Genomic DNA, 24,258 nt, shown 5'->3' with positions numbered 1-24,258 from the left:
TGTGGTGTGAAAACACGTACCCGTTAGTGTTTAGCATCATATGGTAATTGAAGTGTGTGCTGACAATGTGTGAATATGCAGGGCTTGATTCAGCTGCTGTGTAATGCTGTTGCTGCAAGTTTTCACACAGGCAGTGTTTACTTTCAGAGGCATATCTGCTCTCATTTTGAGGTCGTCTCTCTGTGTTATGCATACTGCACTCACTCACACACACACACACCAACCACATACACACATTTATCTTCTTTGCTTTTCTGATGCTTCTTGATCACTCATTGTTACAAACTACATGCGCAAACTAAAACACATTTAATATATTATCGGTAACATATAACAACATAAAATATACAGTACAAATACACATCATGCAAAATACACAGCTCGACTTGGACTTGGAGTTGAGCTCATGTGGGAAAGATTGTTCAAGCATATGCAGAAAGCACTAGGTCAAGCCTCCAACACATTATACTTTAAAACATCACACACAGCAAATAATCACACCTTCTCATTCTCTCCTGTTTCAGGCTCCTATTCCAAAGAGTGTCCTGATCTCTATTCCCATCTCCAAGTCTTCCGTCTCTCGTTTCCGGAACAGTGTGGAGGGGCTGAATCAGGAGATTGAGCGCATCATTATCCGAGACACAGGAGACCGAGAGGAGCAGCTTATTGTGAGTGTTTTTGCAGAATCAAGTCGAGCACACTCTCTGTTACATAATCAGGTGTCCTCATAGAATCCCTAAAGACACTGTGTGTGTTTAACTAAAGGTTTTTTTCTGTTGTTTATAATCATTACACTTTTCCTCTGCCCAGCCTCAGGAGGCTCCAGACGGGCATCGGGCTCCACCGCCCCTCTGCCAACGCAGCGCCAGCTCCCGCAGCATCGACACGCAGACGCCCCTGGGCATCGCAGCGGGCAGTAACCACAGCAACAGCAGCAGCCGTTCTCAATCCATCTCACCCACGTTCCTAAACGTGCCAAGTGAGCCCTGCGGCGATAGTCCGTCTCCCCACGAGGACGAGACTCTGGCTGACAGCTGTGAGAAAGGTACAGCTCACATATTTTCACACCCACATACACACACTCTGGGCTGCTCACATGTCCTTAGGCCCACACAGATCTGCACACGCTTTTTCTGCATTGATGTGTATGAAAATGTGTGGAATGGTTTTAAACATGCTCAAATTTGTTATGGTGCTGACAGTGCTACGCTATTATTAGTAGCTAAAAGCTTAATCAAAATAGTGTAACTTCGCCAATTTTCAAGTTCAACCCACTTTGGATTGTTACAGTTTCTGTGGTATATGTAAATGAGCAATGTTTACTCGTTCTTCGTGTTCCCTGGATCCAAGAAATTCACGTTTTAATGAACAGCTTCATGGCTTTCGTCAAAACCACAGATTATACTTCCACGTTTTTGTGCCCCTGCCCACGGGCAGTCGGATCGACAGAGGGATATTAACAGAACGGTTATTGTAAGAGTAGTTTTATCATCAAATTATACCTTCCACCTGGTATTAAGATGCGTTTTCAGTGATCAGATCACAAATGGTCAGCCAAGACACATTACCATTACATCTGGTATTATCATGTGTTTCAAATGCGTCTCCTGTGACCACTTGCATATGTAAATATAATATATTATAATATAGTATACAGCCTTTTGACAATAGCGATGTGCCCGAAGCTTACTTCTGAATTCGGAAAGGCACAGAAAATAAATACCGCATTCTACGGAGCCCCTAAAGGGGCATGGTTAGGCTTGCTGTGGTAGTGGGTTACATTACAGGACATCAGATTTCACTTATCATGTGAAGAAAGTAAGATAACTGATAGGACGATGGTGGAGGATTTAGTGCGCAACAAATCCTGAGCGTCATTGATGAATATCTGATCTTGTAAAATGCGCGATCCGTATCGCCGCACCCCATACACCGAGTATGTGATCACAAATTGAAAAGTGCCCCTTTAAATAAGTTACTATCCACCAATCAGCTAGTTGATTTTATTTAGAATTTTTTTTATAAAATAATTTTTTTAATTGTATTATTTTAATAATATTATTAATATTATTTTTATTATTTTTAATATTTTTTGTAAGAGATTAATTTAAAGACCGTGTCAGAGCTATTTAGCATGCTAATAGCATCTGCTGTTTGACTGTCATTCGTACTTCTCCATTTTTTTGTTGAGTACTATGATAGTTTTTTTAAATAAAAGGTTTAAATAAAATTATATAATTGTATACAGTATGTTTGCATGTATGTATGTATGTATGTATGTATGTAAATTCTACATTCTACATATGCATTTTTAAGATACGTCAATTTCAAAATAATTCTGCTTAATTCTGCACTTTATCAAGCTGTTTTTTGGTGGATCAAGACTTTGATTATTCAACTAATTGTTCAGCTCTCTGTTGAATCTCTGATAAGCCTGTCCGTGTTGTATTGTCATTCTACTCATTTTTTTCTTGTACCGTTTTCACAGATCTGGCCCCCTGCTCACCGCTACCCAAATACGCCTCATCCCCGAAGCCGAACAACAGCTACATGTTCAAACGCGAGCCACCCGAGGGCTGCGAGCGAGTCAAGGTCTTCACAGAGGAAACGCAGTGAGTGCTGCAGTGTGTCTGAAACACTGCTTTATCTGCTCTCTCTGCACTCTGTTTTCCACTGTTGTGTTGCGGCATGAGCCTTGAAATGATGATAGCGTAACATTTACACCGACTTCAAAGCTGAGTCAGTGCTTCTCACCGTCTTATCGCTCTCCTTTTTCTTCTCCTCAGGGCCAGGCCTCCACGAGAGATCCCACAGTTCCTGTGCCCAGATAGGAATAAGGTCAACTTCATCCCCAAGAGCGGCTCCGCGTTCTGCCTGGTCAGCATTCCCAAACCGCTGATGTCCACGCAGGAGCTCAACAACCTCAAGAACCAGAGCGCCGCCCGCCTCACGCCCGAACCCGAGCCGAGAGTCTCCCGGAGAACCTGCATGCTTTCCCAGCAGCCCTCAGGCTCCTCCCCCTCCTCCTGTCTGTCAGAGAGTTAGACACGCCCCTCATCAACTGCATCCACACACTCTGCACATTTCAATAATCGAACGTGATAATAAAAAATAAAAGAATCGGACTCTCAGAGAACAAAGCGTTTATTAATAAACGACGGCTTTCGTTGGGTGAAAAGAAGATGAAACGGTTGCCTTTTGCTATGCACATTTTTAGCTTTGTGCTTGTTCTCAAAGAACAAAGAGGCCATTTTGGGGGTTTTGGGTTTGGGATAAATGTATGTAGCTTTATATTATGGCTCTACCTTTCATAGAGCGAACCTGAGAATGTGTCTCGGATCACTATGAATAGTGGCTACGTGGATCCGTTTTTGTGAGACACAATGTATATTTTATAATAGTTTGCAGTGGATCGCGTTTGCGAGAACCGTTTCTATCGTACTAGGACCAGCACATCATTGAATACAAATGATGCCATTTCAAGCGAGACCAAGAGACCTGGTGGGATGAATTCTGGGTTGATGAAGGTCTCTCAGACTGAATCGTTGTCACAGTTGCAGGCCTTCTCCGTTCAGTCCACACAAAAAGCAGCAGGGGGAACAGGAGGGACCAGTTCTTTGCCTTTTCTCCTCTACCTTTCTCACTGGCGGCGAGGAGACAGAAAGGCGTTAAAGATAAGAATAGCGAGTGTGAGAGAAATCGCCGTGTTTGACAGCTACAGGACGAGTGGCCTGTAAACCTGATTCTTTTGTTTGCGTGGCTGTAAAATGCGTTTCAAATGCATATTGGTCCAAACTCTGAACTTCAAACCCAGCAGGGAACAAAGTGAGAGGAGGGCACGACAGGATCTGGGTGGACAGACAGATGGAGTGTTTTCTCACCTCTCGCAATGATTAAGCCGATTTAGCTCCAGGAATGTTTGGAAAAAAGGACACGATAAGAACAAAATCAAATTGCGGAAATGTAACGCATAAATGTCCAGGTAGTTACCGATTCAGATGTCTATCAGAACATTCATGTAATGTTTCCAATGAAATAGTTTACAAAGTCAGAGCACATTATTGTCACCAGATTGATCTAATGCATGCATTCTGGGAAATTTCAGTCAAGTGTGTGTGTGTGTGTGTGTGTGTATCACTAGATTCAAGCAATTAAAAACAGCACAGTTTTTCTGTCCGTTTCCGTGTCTAAATGAACTAGGCTGCTTACGTTGCTGTCATTTTCATCATTGTTGAGCATTTGGGCTGATTTCCTGTGCTGTAGTTGTTTTTAATCATTATTTTGTAAGAAATCAAGTAGTGTCTGATGAAAGATTGTCGTTTTATGCAGCTCACGCAAGTGCTTCTGTAGACTTGGCCAAAGAAAACATTTCCTGTGGCTCAGTGACAAGTCACTGTAGATAGAAGAGATGGAATTATAAGGCGACTTAGATCACCCAAAAATGAAAAATCAGTCTCTCAGTCTCATGTCCTTCCAAAACTTCTGTGGAACATGAAGATTTTTTGAGAAATGTTTCAGCGTTTTGTTGTTCTTTTTTGGTCCATACAATGGAAGTCAATGGTCACCAAAACCAAAACGTTCTCAAAATCCCTTCTTTTATGTTCCACGGAAGAAATGAGTAAACAATGTACTAGTTGAACGCTGCATCAGTCATCAGTTACAGGAGTGATTTAGGATTTCCAGCTTAAAGCTCAGTTGCCAGGATAACGCACAGGTCACGGATTGACGGATTGTCCGGCTCGTGATCATCTCTCGCTCGTGTTCTGTGCGGTTGTGCTTTGTGTGCAGGGTGGAGTTCCTCACAGTTATTTTGTTGGGAGGCATTTTTAGCAGAGTTCCTGTTTTCTTTTTTTTTTTCTTATTCACTGTTGAAGTTAAGGTATTGTTTTGAGCTTTAAGCAAAATACAACATAAACCTGGAAAATTTTAGCACTTTTACACCAGCATTGTGAATCAGTATAGGGCCTCCATGTTTGAACTGAAATAAGCTCACAGCCTGTGATTACTATCATAGATCAGTACTCAGGAATGTAAAAGCAGCAATCTCTTCTGGCAACGGCACAAGAATCCAAGCGTCTCTTGCTCAAACACAAATTGATAATGTTTTATCAAGCGCTTTGTATATCTCCTTAGGATATGTATTGAAGTAGAGAAATCTCTCGCCGTAGGGCCAATATTAATATACTTTTATATGGTAGTGGCCTTCTTTCTAATTCGAGCGGAATATCAGTCAGATATTAACAATCCATATGTACCTTAACACGGGGACAGTGATGTATGATGGGATACTGTGTTGTATGCTGTCTGTCTCAGTGGATGTTTCTGCACATACTGTACACCATGTAGTCTCCTGTGTTGTTACATCTATGGAACTCGACGGAATAAAGTTGCACTCGCTCCAAATGTCTGAGGGTGTTATTTGACGTGCGAGTTGAGCTTGGGGTTAACCGCTTTTTCAATAATTACATGTCTTTGTTGGATGATGTGAAGTGTGTGATCATTAGTTGGTGCTGGTATCAAAGAGACCCCAAGAATATTAAACTAAACCTTCCAAACTTAAGCATCATTAAAAATGTGTTTCATCTCTTGCTGAGAACAAGAAATGTGGAGTAATGAAAATATGTATTTTGGCAGTAGATCTCAAACATGTGTTTTTGGACGCGCCCACACACGCCACCTAGTGGAAATCACGCTGTAAATCATAAAAGTATGACCGTTTATTTTCAGTCCTCAGGCAAATATCTGGTAATATGATTGGTTTGGGGGAAAGTCAGGTCTAGGGAAAAATATATGAAATACTGTTTGCAGAAACAAAAGGGATTGAGACTAAATTCTACATACTTTAGCATCATAATAATACAGTATGATATGTCAGTAAGATGTTTTTTTTGTTTGTTTTTTTTTTAAAGAAATTCATACTTTTATTCAGCAAGGATGCATTAAGTTGATGAAAAGTGACAGTAATGTATAATGTTACAAAACATTTCTATTTCAAATAAATGCTGTTCTTTTGAACTTTCTATTCATCACATTTTTTTATTAAAAAAAAAAAAAAACAGCCTTTGGAAGCAGACCTCTTTAAAAAGGTATTCAAAAACCTTTCATCTTCCAAATTTTTGAACGGTAGTGTAGTAGTAGGTGTATAGAAATGTTGCACACTGCTTAATTTCACACTAACTGCTAGGAAAAACAGATTGAAAGAAATGTAAAAGTTGATGCCAATGGATGATTATTTACCAGAATCACAAGAACAAATATGTGCTTATTTACATACAATCGCCATTACAAAATGGCAAATCACAAACAGAATCTGACATTTTTCATTTCATTCTGAGCCGATTTCAAATCGGTGATCCTCTCATATTGATATCTCCATTCACTAACAAGAACAACACGGATGAACTGATGAATGAATCCTCTATGGAGTTGATGAGTGGACCCATCAGTAAAGGGGTGCTATGGTTTCGAGCGCCACACACACACACACACACACGGTTGTGTGTGCAACAAGTGTAGCTGGAAGGTGTTTGAAATGGTTCAGTCATGCAAACTCTTCAGCCGTCGTCTACTGACACCCCCTCCTTTTTTTCTGTAAGGTCTTTTGTGAATGTAGGGGCAAAAATGTTCACACGGAGGGCAGTCCAAACAGGGGCTTTTTCCCCAGTGACTCCCTACCCCACCTCATCCCCACCGCCAGAGACAGGGCCATTACACAGCAGTATTTTCAGGTCAGTCCCAGACATCAATCCCACAATGCATCAGCACCTCATTGCCTCATGTTGCATTTAAACCCCACAGACACAGAATGAGCCATGAGAAATGCAGGAAATAGACCATTGATGATCTTGCAGGCACACGTATGGCACTCTTTTGTTGTTTGAAACTAAAAGAAGGAAGAGGGGCCGAAAGAAGCCTCTCCGAGGGGAGCCCACATAATTGGACATGGCGTGTGTTTAGCCTCACAGGGGTTTCTGATCGAATCCACTAAGAAATATGACATTGTAGAATAAGTCTGTGAATGCACCAGTGCTGGATCTCTTCGGAAAAAATAAAAATGCAAATTGATCTCCCAGTGAGCTCAAAATGGTTCTGCTGACAGGTTCCATCAAAACCTCGGTGTGAGACTCTGAGTGTGAGCGTGAGCGGGACGCCCCACTGAGGCCCCGGGGAAGCTCGGCCTCTAATCACACTCCCAGCCTGGGATCACAGGCCCAGATTCCTCATGTTTTCTTTTCGCTCTGAGCGTGCAAGACTCATTGTTACAGGCTCAGCTCAAACACCGTCCTGTTAGTTTAGACCTGACAAAGGATCAGCTGCTTCAACACAGTCATAGAGACTCCTACAGGTCCATGCACACAGATCTTTTCCTGTTTGGTTTTTCTAGAATCTAGAGGAATGCAGAGAGACGAAGTTCCCCTAGTTAGAATTTGAGAACAATTATTTAAGTCTCCTTGTTCAAGCAAATGCAAAGTTCCTTTTTTGAGGGGTTTAGTCAGGGATGGGGTACATTTTGTTTTGTTAAGACGTATAGCGCCCCTTACCGGTGAGACGTATGTATAACAACAAATATGTTCAATTTTATTGTTTTGCCAAGTCATTCCGTTGAATATGGATGGAAAGTATTTATTCATAATAGTAAAATATAATAAAATGTATTATTGTTTTTGATTTAAAAATCATATGACGTTATGCAAGTAGCCTACAACAAACTTTTATTATTATTTCACTTTGACATTCTTATTAATGTGCAAAACACAGAAATGTATTTTTACATGAGGAATAGCCTATCTATTTATTTATTTATACAAATGATGCATTGAAATAACATTAAGGTCTGATTTTGTTGTTAAGCAAAAGGACAAACAAGTTTCCCCCACATTTATAAACTTGTATTTGTCAAATTAAATAAGGTGTTTTTACAGCACATGAAAATCTCGGATGAAAATTAGTCTACGTTTAAGACTATGGTTTGTTCACTTACGGACAATTACGCACAGTTCACCCACAAATTATTATTTTAATTTTTTTTATTTATGATTCTCGGTTGTTTTGCTCTGTTAGTAAAATGTTGTTAAACGGTTTCAATTTGACTCTTTCATTATGTGCAAAATACAAGCATTTACATGTTGGAAATATAACAAACAACACACTGAAACAACATAGCATAGGTCAAATTTAGTTGCAAAAGGACAAACGAGTTATTTTCCACATTTATAAACTTGTTCTTCTTGTCATATTTAAATGAAAGAAATTCGTTTTCTTAAATGATGACAGCTCAAAGTGAAAGAGAGCGCGCGTCGTGTCCTACGGAAGCCGCGAGGATTCAAACTGCAGGCGGATGATGCGCAGTTTACGCGTTTTTTGGCGTGAGGAATCCCGGACGAAGACGAGGTTGAGTAGACTCGTTTTCAATTCTAGGTGCTTCCTGTATATAAAGCCTGGGCTCGACTGCATCCCGTTCATTGGGATGCGCTGTCAGAGCGAGCTGACTCGAAAATATGATTTAAATTCAGTATAACGCTAGAGATCTGTCTGTTTTCTTTCTTTTACACGCTGTGTTTTCATGAAACTGCTGCGCTAGCGAGCACTGCTCCAATATGGCGTTTATGTTTCAAATTATGTTAATGTGTCGCATTTGTGTAACGCTCTTCTCTCCGTAAACCTCAATTATTGCTCGCAAAGCATAAAAACACTAGAAGTGTTGCCTAAACGTTCCAGTTGAAATGTTAGTGAGATGGAGATTAATGAGTTGCAAAATAATCACTGACTTTATTGCTGCTTTATTCATGAAGCAATGTACTTCTAAGTTACCTAAAAATCTAAAGAGACGGCCACCTTACACACAAAAATAGCGTATGCGTGAACTAAATGTGGCTAGCAGTGTGCATCTTTCTCTCTCCAACTACTAAAGGGTTCAGTTTGACACCCATCAAAATTATTTTTTTCTCATTGTACTAAATTCACAAAAATATTACCCCAATAGTAAAACATCTCATAATTGTAGTGTATCTCTGGCTTGGGCTCTTGCTTTAGACTGCTGTGTATGTCTGATAGAATAAATGGAGGAGGAAGAGAGAGATGTGACAGATGTTCTTCAGTCTGAAGAGAGAGAGGATCTACAGTCTGCAGACACACGACTGGTAAGGAGAAATGTAGACTAGTAGAAATACTGTACAGTACTGAATAATCCTGGTATAACCCACTCTTCGCTAAAATACTATGTTTAATGGCCACACACAAACAAACATCATCAAGTTCATTTGATTATTTTCAGCACATTTTTTCCACAAATTATTATTTTCATGTGTTCTGACATTTTAATTTAACTATTCACATTTTTAACTGATTATTCTCTTTACTGTAATACAGTTTTTTTTTTTTTTACTCTGTTACAGTAAAATATTATCAAACTGTTTTGTTTTTTTTTCATTAAAAGTGCAACAGATATTACTGTGATAAATACTGTGATAATACAATTTAAACAATCACTTTTTGGCATTAAAGTAATGAGTATAAGAACCTCATACATTTTACTGTATACAAAAGTATAATTTCTTATGGTTTTTGGTGAAATACGACTGGGGCTTTTTGGACATTTTTGTTTTTTTACACTTTTACCAAAATGCATCATTAAATATTAAATAGCAATAAATAAATAAATCTGAACTGTAAAGAATAATTGTAAAATATCAGCTGTCAATGTTTTGTGATCAAACGATTTATTATTTTTGTATTGTGATGTATCAGCAACCTGGCAAAAACTCAAAATCTAAAGAAAATCCAGATGCACAAGTGCTTCCGTCAGTCATTCCAGCCCCAGAAACTGTAGCAGCCAATCAGAAGCCCTCTACAGTCCCGGAACAAGTGGACAACTTAGTTATACTTGATCAAAACGGACATCCTATTCAGTATGAGCGGGTGGTAAGGACATTGCACTATGATCCATCATTATAAACTACAGGCTATTACTCACACTAGAAGACATGTGTATTATGTACTTGACTCAGTCACCAGATATACCAAAATGTTAAAATATGAGCTTGACCTTATGTATTCCACCCATTAAGTCATTTTGAACGATATATTTATGACAGTTTTTCCTCACCTCAAAGACGGATGCATTTTTTCAGGTGATCGTGAAAGGGGAGAATGGACAGTTGTACGGTGTCCCATCTGTGTCTATAGGGGGCCCTCAGATGTTACTACCTCACGGTCAGCTGTTGAAAGTAGCAAACTCATCTGGTAATTAATTATGTTTTTTTATTTTTATTAAATATATTACATATTTATATAAACACACACACACACTCTCACCGGACACTTTATTAGTTAAAGGGATATTTTACCGCTGGAGAGATGAATGTATATTTAAATTGGGTCATTTATGTAGTAGAAATGTGAAATTATTTTAGAAGTTTGTGCCTTCTAGACTGAGAAAAGCCAGAAAATGTATTTTTGGCTCATGTGGATGAAAGACAGCAACTCCCAGAATGCACTTGCTTCGCTGCCCTACGAGGCCACTCCCAAGCCACGCCTACCGGTTACAGAGGGCAGTATTGGAAGAAATGATACAACTAGGCTACTAGTTGACTCGAAACTGAAAAGACGCCGTTTTATCGTGAGACACCACTATAGGCGGGTTGAAAACATGCGGATCTAGCTCTGGCCAAAAAAGCCTCAGATGACGCAAAATTACGATTTTTGCGACATCAGAGTTTTTTTTCCAGACACAATACAGAAATCTCTCGTCTCAGGGGGACATGAGGGAGGGAAGCACGGTCTTTCGAAAATATACTGGGTTTCTACTGATACAAAGCTTAATGCTAATCAGTGAAGTATCCCTTTAATGCAAATATCTAACTCTAGCAACTCAATGAATTTAGGCATGTAGACATGGTCACGATCTGGTGAAGTTCAAAATGAGCATCAGAATGGAGAAGAAAGCTGATTTAAGTAACTTTGAACGCGGCGTGGTTGTTGGTGCCGGACGGGCTGGTCTGAGTAATTCAGAAACTACTGATCTACTGGGATTTTCACACACAACCGTCTGTAGGGTTTACAGAGAATGGTCAGAAAAAGTAAGAATATCCAGTATATCCAGTGAGCAGCATAGAGCCGTTCTATGGGTGAAAATGCCAGAGGTCAGAGGAGAGGAGAATGACCAGACTGGTTCAAGCTGAAAGAAAGGCAACAGCAACTTAAATAACCACTCGTTACAACCAAGGTCTGCAGAAGAGCATCTCTGAATGCATGTAATGGTGTAAGGGTATTTTCTTAGCACACTTTGGGTCCCTTAGTACCAAGTGAGCATTGTTTAAATGCCACAGCCTACCTGAGTATTGTTGCTGACCATGTCCATCCCTTTATGACCACAGTGCATCTTCTGATGGATACTTCCAGCAGGATAATGCACAATGTCACAAAGCTCAAATCATCTCAGATCATCAGTTCACTACACTCAAATGTCCTCTAATAAAGTGGCTGGTGAGTGTGTGTGTGTATGTGTATGCATATATAATAGAGTAGTTAACATCTAATAATGAAGAAATGAAATAGAACTAATAATGAAGAAAATTGGTTGCTGTCCGGTTCTGCCATTTCTTTCTGTTCTGTTAAATAGGAATCTTTGTGGAGAAAAGACAGCAGTCAATCATCACATCCACAAAAGACAATGATGGCACCCATAGTTTATCTGCACTAGCGGCTCAGAATGTCGCTGGTACTAAAATTCAGAAAAAAGGGTCAGTAAACCTTGTTTGCACATTATTATATCCGTCACATTCTGTATCTAATCTGAAAGATGAACTTTCCTATTGTGTTTGTTGCTTTTTATTACCATTTTTTTATTATAAACTACATGTTTTTTTTGGTTTTTTTTGCTCTTTTTTTTTACATCCGATTTGTTTTAAATGTTGAAAAACACTTATTTGAACTAAGATTTTACAAGTCTTGCTCAAATATGGAGCTGGAAAATATGTACTGGATTAGTAAAAAGCATTCATATGCATATGGAATGGGTTGACAAGCAAACTACCCAATTAAACTCCTGTTCTGGCTCAATTTATCCCTTGCTTGAACAACAAGAAAACTGCTTCAGGTCCCATTCCTGGAGTTTAAGTGTACCTTAAATTATTGACAGTTTTACTGAAATGTTTTCTCATTTCTTTCAGTTCTCCTGATGTATTTGAGCCCCCAGTGAACCCATTACCACCAGGGGCACCAAACTGGGCTCTAAGACTGCGTGGGTGTGAGGTTTGTCCAGTAAAAAATGGATAATTTTTTTTTTTTTTTTTTTTGACAAAACTTTCACTTATAAAAATTTAAATAATAACTTTAAAAAAGTAGTGTAATATGCATGGAAATAGCCTAAATGCATTGTACTTTTTCTATTGTGCGTAGAGCCCTCTGTCAAACAGATCCAATTACAGCAACACAATCTGATGATGTCAAGCTAATGTGGCTTGGTGAATTTTTTTTCTGTGTGATTGTTTCACGAGGAACAGAAGATCGGAGAATCGTACCGCGGTTACTGTAACACAGAGGCAGAGCTTGAGGCCGTTCTGCTTCTACACAAGCAGCAGACTCACGCTGTGTTTGGCACCCGCCAATCACCCTCACCGGCTAAACCTGCCACCAGACTCATGTGGAAATCACAGTATGTGCCCTACGATGGCATTCCCTTTGTTAATGCAGGTAATATGGCTCTTTTTGCTTGTGGGATCTGTGGTTCGACTTTATGTGAGATACCCTTATTTAAGTCTTAAAGCTGTTTTGTCATGTACAGGGTGGGCCATTTATATGGATACACCGTAATAACATGGGAATGGTTGGTGATATTAAAGTCCTGTTTGTGGCACATTAGTATATATTAGTACACACCACCCATCTTGAGGAGTTTGCCCCCTCACATATACTAATGTGCCACAAACAGGACTTTAATATCACCAACCATTCCCATGTTATTACGGTGTATCCATATAAATGGCCCACCCTGTAGTCTATGGGCCCTATCTTGCACCCAGCGCAATTGACTTTGTACACTGACGCATGTATCATTCCTATTTTGCACCCGCGCACAGCGGACTTTTCCATCCACAGACGCACGCCGGTTAACTAAGAAATACACTTGCGCTCCCGGGGCGGTTCAGCGCAAAGAGGAGGCGTGTTCCAGCGCAAACGTTCCCTCATGCTATTTTACAGGTTTAGAAAACAATTCCGCCACTAACCGAAAAATAAAATTGTTTAAAGTCAGTGGCGCCTATGAATAATGAAGCTACTTCAGACCAACCCATTTTAGATTTGCGCCGGGCGCAAGAGTCATTTATCCCGCCGGTATAATAGCAACAGCGCCCAAGACCCGCCCACAAAGTTACTTGCGTTTCGCGCTTGATACTTGCGTTTCAGATCGTTAAAATAGGGCCCTATATGTTATTTAAATGAGTTTTGTCTATAATTCAAAATTGGAATTTTAATCGATGTCTGTAAATTACGGGACATCTGAGTGCTAGTGGTATATTGGCTCCCAGAATTAGCAAATTAAACTTTAGCAGATACGATTTGTTTGAAAGAAAGAAATACTTTTATTCAGTAGGATGCATTAAATAAATATAAAATGACAGTGAAGGCATTCATAAAGATTAAGCCGCAACATTGGTCCGCTAAATCAGCATTAGAATGATGACAGAATGAGTTCTTGTCATCACAGGAATTCAATTTAAATATATTTGAACAGAAGACAGTTATTTTGAATTGAAATAATTTTGAATATTTCACAATGTTACTGTTTTTACTATATTTTTGATTAAAAAAAGCAGACTTGGTGAGCTTCAGAGACCTATTAAAAAAATCTTACCAACCCCAAACATTTAAAAAGCATTGTATGTGAATTTAAAATTTACAATGTTGATCTTTTTTGGGGGGGAAACAGACCAAATCATTATGGAATAAAACAATTTAAGAGATAACTGCGACTTTTTATCTCACAGTTATAAACTTGCAATTACGAGAAATAAAGTAAGAATTGCAAGATATATACTTGCAATTCTGAGAAAAGTCTGACTTTTATTTATTTTTTAACTTTTATTTTACATTTCTGACATTATATTTCACAACTGCGAGTTTATATCACACAGTTCTGAGAAAAAAAGTCAGAATTGCGAGATGTAAACTCGCAATTGCATGAAAAAAAGTCAGAATTGTAAGATAATTACCCTAGTCACAATTACCCTTTTTTATTTTTTATTCTATGGCGTAAACAAGCTTCCATACTAATTTGTCCAGATTTTTGTTCAATCAAATTGTTTCTAGAATGAGAATGCTTGCAATAGCAAGTTGCATGCCGAGGCTGGACATGCCTTGTTCTTAAGCCTTGATTGAATGCTGTTGTTGCAGATAATGTAATGGTTTTACAATACACACAAAGTCATTTTATCTTGATCTTTAATATGGTTTTAAGGGAGCAGAGCCATTGTGATGGAATGCCAGTTTGGTCCACGGAGGAAGGGCGTTCAACCTAAAAAAGGGTCAGAGCAAGAAACGAATCAAAACATACTCTACAAAGCAACCTGCCCTGCCAGGTACACACAACCTACAGTTGGGCCAAGCACAACAGATTTGTTCTGTGCACAGGAAGTTCATTATGAAACCCACACTGTAATATTTGACCATTTTTCAGAATATATATCAAAAAAGTACGAAAATTCCCGGAGTACAAGGTTCCTACAGATCCCAAAGTGGACAAGAAGGTAGTGCGACAAGAGCAGGAGAAAGCCTTCTTCAACCTCAAGAAGAGTTTATGGGATGTTGGAGGCATTGTAAGGTATAAACACCTAGCCATCACAGTCCATCACATGACTGCAAGGTTCACTTCATTCATTTACATTCGTGACAGGTATTACACCCAGCTCCCTACAGAGAAAGCCCACCTGTACCATGACGTGGACACTGCAAACCTGCCTCCACTTCCAGAGCAGATCTGCTTTGCAGAGGAAGAACAAAATGAAGATGAAGAGGAAGAGACAGAGGAGCTGGACAGCGAAGCCATGCAGGATGTCACGATGGAGGATGGGGCGTCCCTACCCTCTCGACTACACCCGCTCGTGGCAGAGAAGATCTGTGAGTTGGTAGCACAAGGTCATAACCAGGTTTACACTGTCCGCAAGCAGCTCAGGTATGACTCAATGGTTTCAAATCTCCATTGTTTTATTTGCTGGAAAACTATTTACCGTTGCTTTGTGAACGCCCTGGCAGGAGGTTTGTGGAACATGAGATGTTCAAGTCAGAGGAAGTGCCTGAGAGACACAATCTGTGTTACTTTCCCACTGTCAATGACATCAAGAACCACATCCATGAGGCTCAGAAAGCTCTTCAGCTGACGGCGGGACCACTGGCTACCTCAGATACAGAGGTGTGAACAGAAAACATGTTTGTAAAGCATTAGATTGGCGAGCACAAATATGCCAACCATTTTCTGTTGTGAGCATTTATATTTATGTTTTTGTTGTTGTTGCAGTGGAAAGCAGAGGCTAATAACCTGCTTCCAGAGACTTTGACCCTGACTCCTGCTACTGTGGATGGTAAAATACTGTTGAAATATTGTTTGAAATACGACATACATTATTAAAACAATAATCTTGGAATCATTCAATACAGTTTAGAGAGTAGAGGAAAGGTCCTGCCTCAAAAAGAAAGCACATACCTGTAGTCCAAGTATAAGCATTGTTTACCCTGCCACAGAATCTAGTGTACTGCTGTTATATTGACAGTGTCCTCTCAGAAGGAAGGACTCTTGGAAGAGAGTGACACTCTTTCTCCAGAGGCTGTGCAGCTCTTCAGCTCTCTCACCTCACTGCAGCCCAAGATCTTTGCACATCTCCAGGTGACCCTGTCCTGAAATGATCATTTTTTATGTGGATCTATTCATTTATTAAATTAATGCATTAATTTTTTAACTTTCATAATTAAGTTTTTAATTTCTGAATAAATGTAGAAAGTTTCAGGGTGATCAACTGTTCTGATAGTATAATTAAAGAAACAAAAAAAACATTAAAATTAAATGCTTGAAAACCTTATTACGTAATTTTTGTATACATTTTTGTTTTGAACTTTTTTTTTATGTTCCTATTAACTTATGAAAACGTTATTTCAGAGCTTTCAAAACCTCTAGTTTTAAACATTTTAAAAACTTTTGTTGGTTAATAATGCGATCGTTAAGGGAACATTCAATTTTATAATTTTGCAAACATTATGTGAAGGTTACTTTTGAATGTTCTCTGAACATTCTGAAACAAGTTGTAACATTTAAAAAAATGTTAGATAAACATCCAACTAAAATATTTCAGAAAAAAAACTCATTGTTTTTGTGCTAAAGTTTTGAGAACATTATTTAAAAACATATAACTTTGAACAATGTTCTGTTAACGTTTAATGGAAGAATGTTTGTTCATAAAAACTTGCCTGGCTTCATTTGTGAGAATGTTCCCTGTTGCCTGGGACAAAGCTGGTTGGCAAACTTATCCTTTAAGGGTGCTCTCCTCTTGTCTGATTGGCCATCCAGATACAGCCTGCCTTGTGTCAAGTTGAAGACACTGCCCAGCCTACACCCCCACTACAACCAGAAGCCCCAGAGCGGTCCAGCCCTGCACCTCCACAGCCTGTTCTGCTGAGTCCGTCCCAGTTCCTCCAGTCAAGTGGCAGTGCTGGTGAAAGCATATCTCTGTGTGAACCCCCGACCCTACTCGGCATGAGCCAGCTGGTGAGTGTGACCTCGGTGACTAATGCCGGAGCTGAAGGTGGCATCACACAGATCTTGTTGGAGGACGGACAGGCCATTCCAGTCCAGATTGTGGACCCTGCAAGCATAGGTAAGTACATGGCACCACAGAAATAAATAAAAAAAATCTAAATTTAACCAATTAGAATCATGAAAATAACATATAAACCTGTTGTGTGTTCTTATTATTCAGCTTTGACTCCCTCAGCAGATGACACTTCAGTTAAATAGGAGAGTGGGAAATCTATGGATGTGTCAGCAGTCAGAAATACAACAACGAGAAAAGAAAACAAATGTCCATTTCTGTGACAACAGCGATTGACGATTGAGCTCTTTGACCAATGGAGGACTGATTCATTGTTTCAAGTACAGTATTATGATAACGTGAACTCATGCAATATTGATTTGTATTATTATTTGTTTCCATTTCCCATTATTGCTATTTTAATTTATTACAGTGGTGACTGGAGAAAAAAAAAAAATTTCTCAAAAGTATGAATGAGATCAAAATTAAATATTTAAAGCTAAATGTTTTCTGTTGCATTCTATTCACACAAAAAACTATTTCACAACTTTTTATAAGAATATCTTATGAGTATTTATGCAGGTATTTCTACCCTTTGAATAGAAGCCTAATGGATCCTTGCGGTGGACTTTTTAAAGTCCCCCTGTGGTGAAATTCAAATTTTTAATGTTGTTTATATGTCTATGTGGTGTTTTTAATATGCTTTAAGACAAACCATGTGCAAATTCATAAGTCAGCAGCACGGCTGAGTATTTTCTCCTTAAAACTGCAGTGAAACAAAGACGAGGTTTGAAATCGCTGGTGTTTATGATGTCACAAACTACCTTGTAACCAATCAGATCAACATGTGATTGTCAATGAGTGGATCTCTGAGCTGGTTAATTTGCATATTCATAGAACCGGTATACTAAATGAGGCAAGGGTGTAGAGTTACATTCAAGCTATTTTAAGGCATGACAAAAAAAATTTCAAGGACAAAACAGAAGAACAGTAGAAGAAGAACAGTGTCTGTTTATGAAGTTCAGATTACTGTGATAGTGTTTACGTGTGAATAGTAATTGTTGTATTTTAATCATTTTCTCTGCTTGCCTGTATTTACATGATTGTGTGCCTGAATTTAGAAGAGAATTATTTCATATTTATCATACATATACAAGAATGTAAGAAGTTATAATATTAGCATTCCTCTGATTTAATTGGCCGAATGCTCTTACAAAAATGCTGAAGAAAGAATGCAGCCTTTGCTAATATTAAACTGTTTTACCTTGTTCTGTTCGATCGGTTGCTTCCATTGATCCATTGATGACTTCCACAAATAATCAGTTTTTCTTGAATCATGAATTTTCTTCCATTCAGGTACCGCTGATGTTGTTGTTGTTGTAACAAGACAGCGATCTTCTGCCAGGAACATCAGGTCAATCTTCTGCTGTCCAGAATCAGGTGGTTTGTCTTCGTCTGGCATCTCAGCTGAGACCTGTCCACTATGGGTGACCCTAGCAGTAGTTGTTAAGTACCAGTGGCGTAGCTCTCAGCATCACTGATGCACACAAGCCCTCACAGCACGTCAAGCTGCAAACCATGTGAGGGACCCTAACCTTCCCTAACCTGCAGTAACTGCTTAAAAGCAACCGCATATCAACCAACCACTCAGAACATCCTGACAACCACATAGCAATGCATGAAAAACCACTCAGAAGAGTCCAGCAACCGCAAAGCAACACGCTAACAACCGCGCAAAAAACCTTGGCAAACGCATGTCAACACACAGGAAACCATCCAAAACATCCCAACAACCGTGTAGCAAAACGCTAAAAACCATTTAGAACAACCTATGAACAGCATATCAATGCTTTGACAATCACCAAAAACATCCTGACAACCTCACAACAATGTGCAAAACTCCTCTAGAAAATAAAACTTAACGTTACTCATAAAACTCTAAACTTACTCTACAAAATAAAACTTACTCATAAAACTATGAACTTACTCTGTAACTACAGTGAGGAAAATAAGTATTTGAACACCCTGCTATTTTGCAAGTTCTCCCACTTGGAAATCATGGAGGGGTCTGAAATTGTCATCGTAGGTGCATGTCCACTGTGAGAGACATAATCTAAAAAAAAAAATCCAGAAATCACAATATATTATTTTTTAACTATTTATTTGTATGATACAGCTGCAAATAAGTATTTGAACACCTGTCTATCAGCTAGAATTCTGACCCTCAAAGACCTGTTAGTCTGCCTTTAAAATGTCCACCTCCACTCCATTTATTATCCTAAATTAGATGCACCTGTTTGAGGTCGTTAGCTGCATAAAGACACCTGTCCACCCCATACAATCAGTAAGAATCCAACTACTAACATGGCCAAGCCCAAGGAGCTGTCCAAAGACACTAGAGACAAAATTGTACACCTCCACAAGGCTGGAAAGGGCTACAGGGAAATTGCCAAGCAGCTTGGTGAAAAAAGGTCCACTGTTGGAGCAATCATTAGAAAATGGAAGAAGCTAAACATGACTGTCAATCTCCCTCGGACTGGGGCTCCATGCAAGATCTCACCTCGTGGGTTCTCAATGATCCTAAGAAAGGTGAGAAATCAGCCCAGAACTACACGGGAGGAGCTGGTCAATGACCTGAAAAGAGCTGGGACCACCGTTTCCAAGGTTACTGTTGGTAATACACTAAGACGTCATGGTTTGAAATCATGCATGGCACGGAAGGTTCCCCTGCTTAAACCAGCACATGTCAAGGCCCGTCTTAAGTTTGCCAATGACCATTTGGATGATCCAGAGGAGTCATGGGAGAAAGTCATGTGGTCAGATGAGACCAAAATAGAACTTTTTGGTCATAATTCCACTAAACCTGTTTGGAGGAAGAAGAATGATGAGTACCATCCCAAGAACACCATCCCTACTGTGAAGCATGGGGGTGGTAGCATCATGCTTTGGGGGTGTTTTTCTGCACATGGGACAGGGCGACTGCACTGTATTAAGGAGAGGATGACCGGGGCCATGTATTGCGAGATTTTGGGGAACAACCTCCTTCCCTCAGTTAGAGCATTGAAGATGGGTCGAGGCTGGGTCTTCCAACATGACAATGACCCGAAGCACACAGCCAGGATAACCAAGGAGTGGCTCTGTAAGAAGCATATCAAGGTTCTGGCGTGGCCTAGCCAGTCTCCAGACCTAAACCCAATAGAGAATCTTTGGAGGGAGCTCAAACTCCGTGTTTCTCAGCGACAGCCCAGAAACCTGACTGATCTAGAGAAGATCTGTGTGGAGGAGTGGGCCAAAATCCCTCCTGCAGTGTGTGCAAACCTGGTGAAAAACTACAGGAAACGTTTGACCTCTGTAATTGCAAACAAAGGCTACTGTACCAAATATTAACATTGATTTTCTCAGGTGTTCAAATACTTATTTGCAGCTGTATCATACAAATAAATAGTTAAAAAATCATACATTGTGATTTCTGGATTTTTTTTTTTTAGATTATGTCTCTCACAGTGGACATGCACCTACGATGACAATTTCAGACCCCTCCATGATTTCTAAGTGGGAGAACTTGCAAAATAGCAGGGTGTTCAAATACTTATTTTCCTCACTGTATATACAGTATTTACATAGAGGTCCCGCTGTGTGATACTCCGGGCTCGGTGTGACACTGTGATGACTCAGTGTCTGGGCTTCTTTTATTCGGGGTTCCTCAGGCAGCTGAACTTCACTGATGTCCGTGTGGATTCGAGGAGCGAAGCCTCTGCTGGTTGTGGAGAAGCTCTCAGTGATCCGGACACGTCCATCAGGATGCTCCGTCTCCACCAGTGAAGGGCGGTTGAGAGCCTCCCACAGTCGCTGCTTGATCTTCAGTCCTAGTTTAAGGCTGTAGGGACGCTGCCGGCCACTGGGCGTCTTCATCATGGGCTCCACCACAGAGCGGTAGATGTCCTGGTAGGCTTCTACGCTGTAGCTGAGGATGGAGATAGGCTCATCCTGCTGACGCACATCCACTGAAGAGACTGAGACTGCTGGACGGATGTCAGGAAGGACAGCAGCGTTCTTCCAAACCTGTGGGTCTTCGAGCTTTGGCAGAGATGCAGCTGTAAGTGTGATCTGACCTGACCAACGTTACAGCCGCCAGCTGTGGAAGCTCACAGGGGTCCGGACTGGAAGAGACGTCCTCCACCAATCCCCTCAGGCGTGTGGGAAGAGCCCTGGTTCTTCTTGACCGACGCTGCTCCATGATAATGAATCAAGAAGAACTACAAAGACTGGAAAAATCACTAAGACTTACCAAATTGTAGAGTTGTGAAGAGCTTGCAGCAAGTGCGTTCAGGCTTCAAGGCTTCAGAAACAGTTGTGTTGATTTTTAATCTACTGGACTGACATATAATGTTTAGGATCATTTAAAGGTAGGGTAGGTAGGAATTTTATAAAAAACTTTTTTCCAAATTTGTTTAAACTTTCTATATATATCAATACATAATTAAAATGTAAGTACTCTGAAAAAAAAGAGTATAAAAATCGAGTGACTCTAGACCGTTTAATCTGTATTAAACACAGCTCATTACTTCCATTCGGGATGAAACAAAGGATTGGCTTAAAACAATGGCAGAGAAAGAGCAATCAAAAATTCACATTACCGGCATATAGCGAAGGCAAACAAGGCAAAAAAGGAAGACAATAGGCTACTAGAAAAGGTAATGAACAAAAAGTCTTTGGATAAACAAAGAAATAAAACGCGTGTCAATATCCTCGGACCCATAGTTGCACGGCCTCTTGCACGACCTCCTCTGCTTCGCCCTCGACCCCGGACCATGTCCTCGAGCTGACGATGCGGTACTTGTCTCTGGAGTTTAGCCCTCATCAGAGTCAACAGTGCTTTCATCATGGAAACTCTTACATGCAGAACACCATATGTTATGAATCTTACACGAAATTCATCTTCATCACAGTGTAACTGATGGTAATGGAAAAAACGTGTATGAATGCAACCTGTTTTTAGCTTTGCCTTATAGATATAACTAGCTCGTTAGCGAATCAAAAAATATATATTTTAAACTTTACCAATATCAACATGCTAGCTTGATAGTGAGTACTAAAATACATCTTATTTGTTTATATTCATAATGATAAAGTTAGATTTTTTTTATTACATGTGATTCTGACATGATGTCACTACATGCACTGCGCTCCTTCCTCTCCGCTCGTCTCAGGTAAATGCATCTTCCGGTCGGAGTCGCGCGTTCATGTGTTTTGGGGGCGTGGCTTTGGAAGGAGCCCAGAAGGGAGGGGGTGGAGTGAATGGAAATAATGAGCTGTCTTTAAAACAGCCGTGAGAGGTCTACAGACACTCGATTTTTATACTTTCTTTTTCAGAGTACTTACATTTTAATTATGTATTGATATATAAATAAAGTTTAAACAAATTTGGAAAAGAAGTTTTTTAGACAATTCCTACCTACCCTACCTTTAAATGTAAACAACACTTGATATCAGCAGTAAGTCAATTAGAGCAGCGCGAGCTCTATGTTACATGTATTATATGCTTCTCCAATTACCATTATCATCTTCATTTATTCCTCTATGTACAGAGATGGGCATAAATACATGGAAATGTATTTAAAATACAAATACTGTGTGAAAAAATGTATTTAAATACAAATACAAAATACTGTGTGAAATAATGTATTTAAATACAAATCTCTGCCCTTTCTTTCTTTCTTTCTTTCTTTCTGGCAATTACAAATAAATTTATGCAAAATAGCAGCCATTTATATACTTATTTCTAGTTACAATGTAGTCTATTACTTGTGGTGAACACTATTAAAAAATCCATACTGTATGTAAAACTGTGGGAACCTTTTCTGCTATCTAGCAAAGAATATGGATGGGCGATATGACCAAAATCTCACAGTAACAATATCATGGTTTCACAATTCTCAATATCAGTTTTGATTCCACAGCATAAACTGAATTTTAAACTCTTTTGAGTTTTTTTTTTTTTTTCTTTTTTTTTTTTTGGCAGGTAGTCCAATGCTTTTTAAGTAATTTTATGATTATTTTATGTAAAGTTTATTTGTTTCTGTAAGTTTATTAAAATTAGAAATTGTATCTAAAATTTAAAATTAGAATTAATTTAGATTCATTTGACACTATTTACCCCTTTTTGATTATTATTTTTTATGTACAATAAAACTAAAAGCTGAAGATTTTTGTGGAGTATCATTCATCAGTGCTTCTTTTCCATTCCAATGTTCCAATAAGTCCTGCCCACTAAAAGCTGCACGGATAAATTTGCTTGTAAACCCCACAAATAGGCCCATGTAAACGATTTAGAAAAAGTTCATCAGTTCAAACTTTATATCATCGCTATGATATGTAGTGTCACATCACCCAGCCCTAACATGCAGTAATGCTTCAAACACATTTGACAAAAATCAACTATTGTTTCTTTTATTCTTTCATGTTAACTGAAGTGAATAATGCACTATTTTAACTTTAATCAACAAGTAGAATTGATCATGACATTCTCACCTTATAAAAAAAAAAAAAAATCGCTGATCCAATGTTGAGCTAGTGAATGTCTGAACTAGTTGACGTACAAAATCAGTACCCTGATAAAGAGGTTGACTGACAAAAAGTATTTTGTATTTTGTAAAAGTATTTTACAAAAATACTCATCTTAAATGTATTTCAATACAAATTACATTTGATTTTTTCCAAAAGCTTTAAAATACAAAATAGTATTTTGTATTTCAAATACGTATTTTAAATACATGTATCTGATTCTGAAATACTGCCCATCCCTGTGTATGTATATGTATGTATGGTCAGAATTAATGGCACCCCTGGTAAATATGATAAAAAATGGCTGTAAAAAAAATAAATCTGTTTATTCTTTTGATCTTTCATTAAAAAAAAATCGCAAAAATCTAACCTTTCATTGAAGTAAAAGAATTGAAAGTGGGGGGAAATCACATTATGAAATAAATGTTTTTCTCCAAAACACGTCGGCCACAATTATTGGCACCCCTAGAATTTTTTACGAGTAAAATATCTCTGAAGTATATTCCCATTAATATTTACCTTCATTTAGCACACCAGGGTGACTAGGAACATGAAATTGTCCAGCTATGACTTCTTGTTTCACAGGAGTATAAATATGAGGAAACACAAAGGCCAAATTTCTTTAATCATCCATCACAATGAGTAAAACCAAAGAATATAGTTCTGATGTGCAGCAAAAGATTGTTGAGCTTCACAAAATAAAAAGTGGCTGTAAGAAAGTAGCTAAATAATTGAAAATCCCCATTTTGACCATCAGGGCAATAATTCAGAAGTTCCAATCAACTAAAGATGTTACGAATCTGCCAGGAAGAGGACGTGTGTCTATATTGTCTTAATGCACGGTGAGGAGGAAAGTTTGAGTGGCCAAAGACTCTTCAATAATCACAGATGGAGAATT

General features: G+C 39.0%; 2 protein-coding genes across 6 annotated transcripts in view; both read left to right on the top strand.

Moving 5' to 3' along the window:
- Positions 1–6,035, top strand: part of fam117bb (family with sequence similarity 117 member Bb) — a 46,525-nt gene extending 40,490 nt beyond the window's left edge. For both annotated transcript variants that reach the window (XM_084122475.1, XM_084122474.1), the window contains 4 exons: positions 525–668; positions 811–1,045; positions 2,489–2,612; positions 2,787–6,035. In XM_084122475.1, coding sequence (XP_083978601.1) covers positions 525–668; positions 811–1,045; positions 2,489–2,612; positions 2,787–3,045 — 762 coding nt within the window. In that variant the 3' untranslated portion in view covers positions 3,046–6,035. The remainder of the gene's footprint in view (positions 1–524; positions 669–810; positions 1,046–2,488; positions 2,613–2,786) is intronic.
- A 2,280-nt stretch (positions 6,036–8,315) lies between these two features.
- Positions 8,316–18,065, top strand: carf (calcium responsive transcription factor). 4 transcript variants are annotated; one of them, XM_084122473.1, is made up of 16 exons: positions 8,316–8,391; positions 9,034–9,140; positions 9,748–9,921; positions 10,131–10,242; positions 11,376–11,484; positions 11,621–11,741; positions 12,171–12,252; positions 12,504–12,693; positions 14,456–14,576; positions 14,675–14,818; positions 14,891–15,169; positions 15,250–15,406; positions 15,512–15,575; positions 15,765–15,877; positions 16,556–16,862; positions 16,965–18,065. In XM_084122473.1, the coding sequence occupies exons 5-16, from the start codon at positions 11,415–11,417 to the stop codon at positions 17,000–17,002; spliced, it is 1,686 nt and encodes a 561-aa protein (XP_083978599.1). In that variant the 5' UTR covers positions 8,316–8,391; positions 9,034–9,140; positions 9,748–9,921; positions 10,131–10,242; positions 11,376–11,414; the 3' UTR covers positions 17,003–18,065. The 4 variants fall into 4 exon arrangements, with proteins under 4 accessions (XP_083978599.1, XP_083978598.1, XP_083978596.1 ...); XM_084122472.1 differs by lacking the exon at positions 11,376–11,484 and having other exon boundaries at positions 8,332–8,391; positions 9,055–9,140; XM_084122470.1 differs by lacking the exon at positions 11,376–11,484 and having other exon boundaries at positions 8,353–8,391.
- Positions 18,066–24,258: the final 6,193 nt, after the last annotated feature.

Source organism: Abramis brama, assembly GCF_963993115.1.
Source record: "Abramis brama genome assembly, chromosome: 8".
In the NCBI taxonomy this organism is placed as follows: Eukaryota; Metazoa; Chordata; class Actinopteri; order Cypriniformes; family Leuciscidae; genus Abramis; species Abramis brama.
The sequence above is the reverse complement of the archived record's forward strand: the minus strand, read 5'-3'. Positions and strand labels throughout refer to the sequence as shown.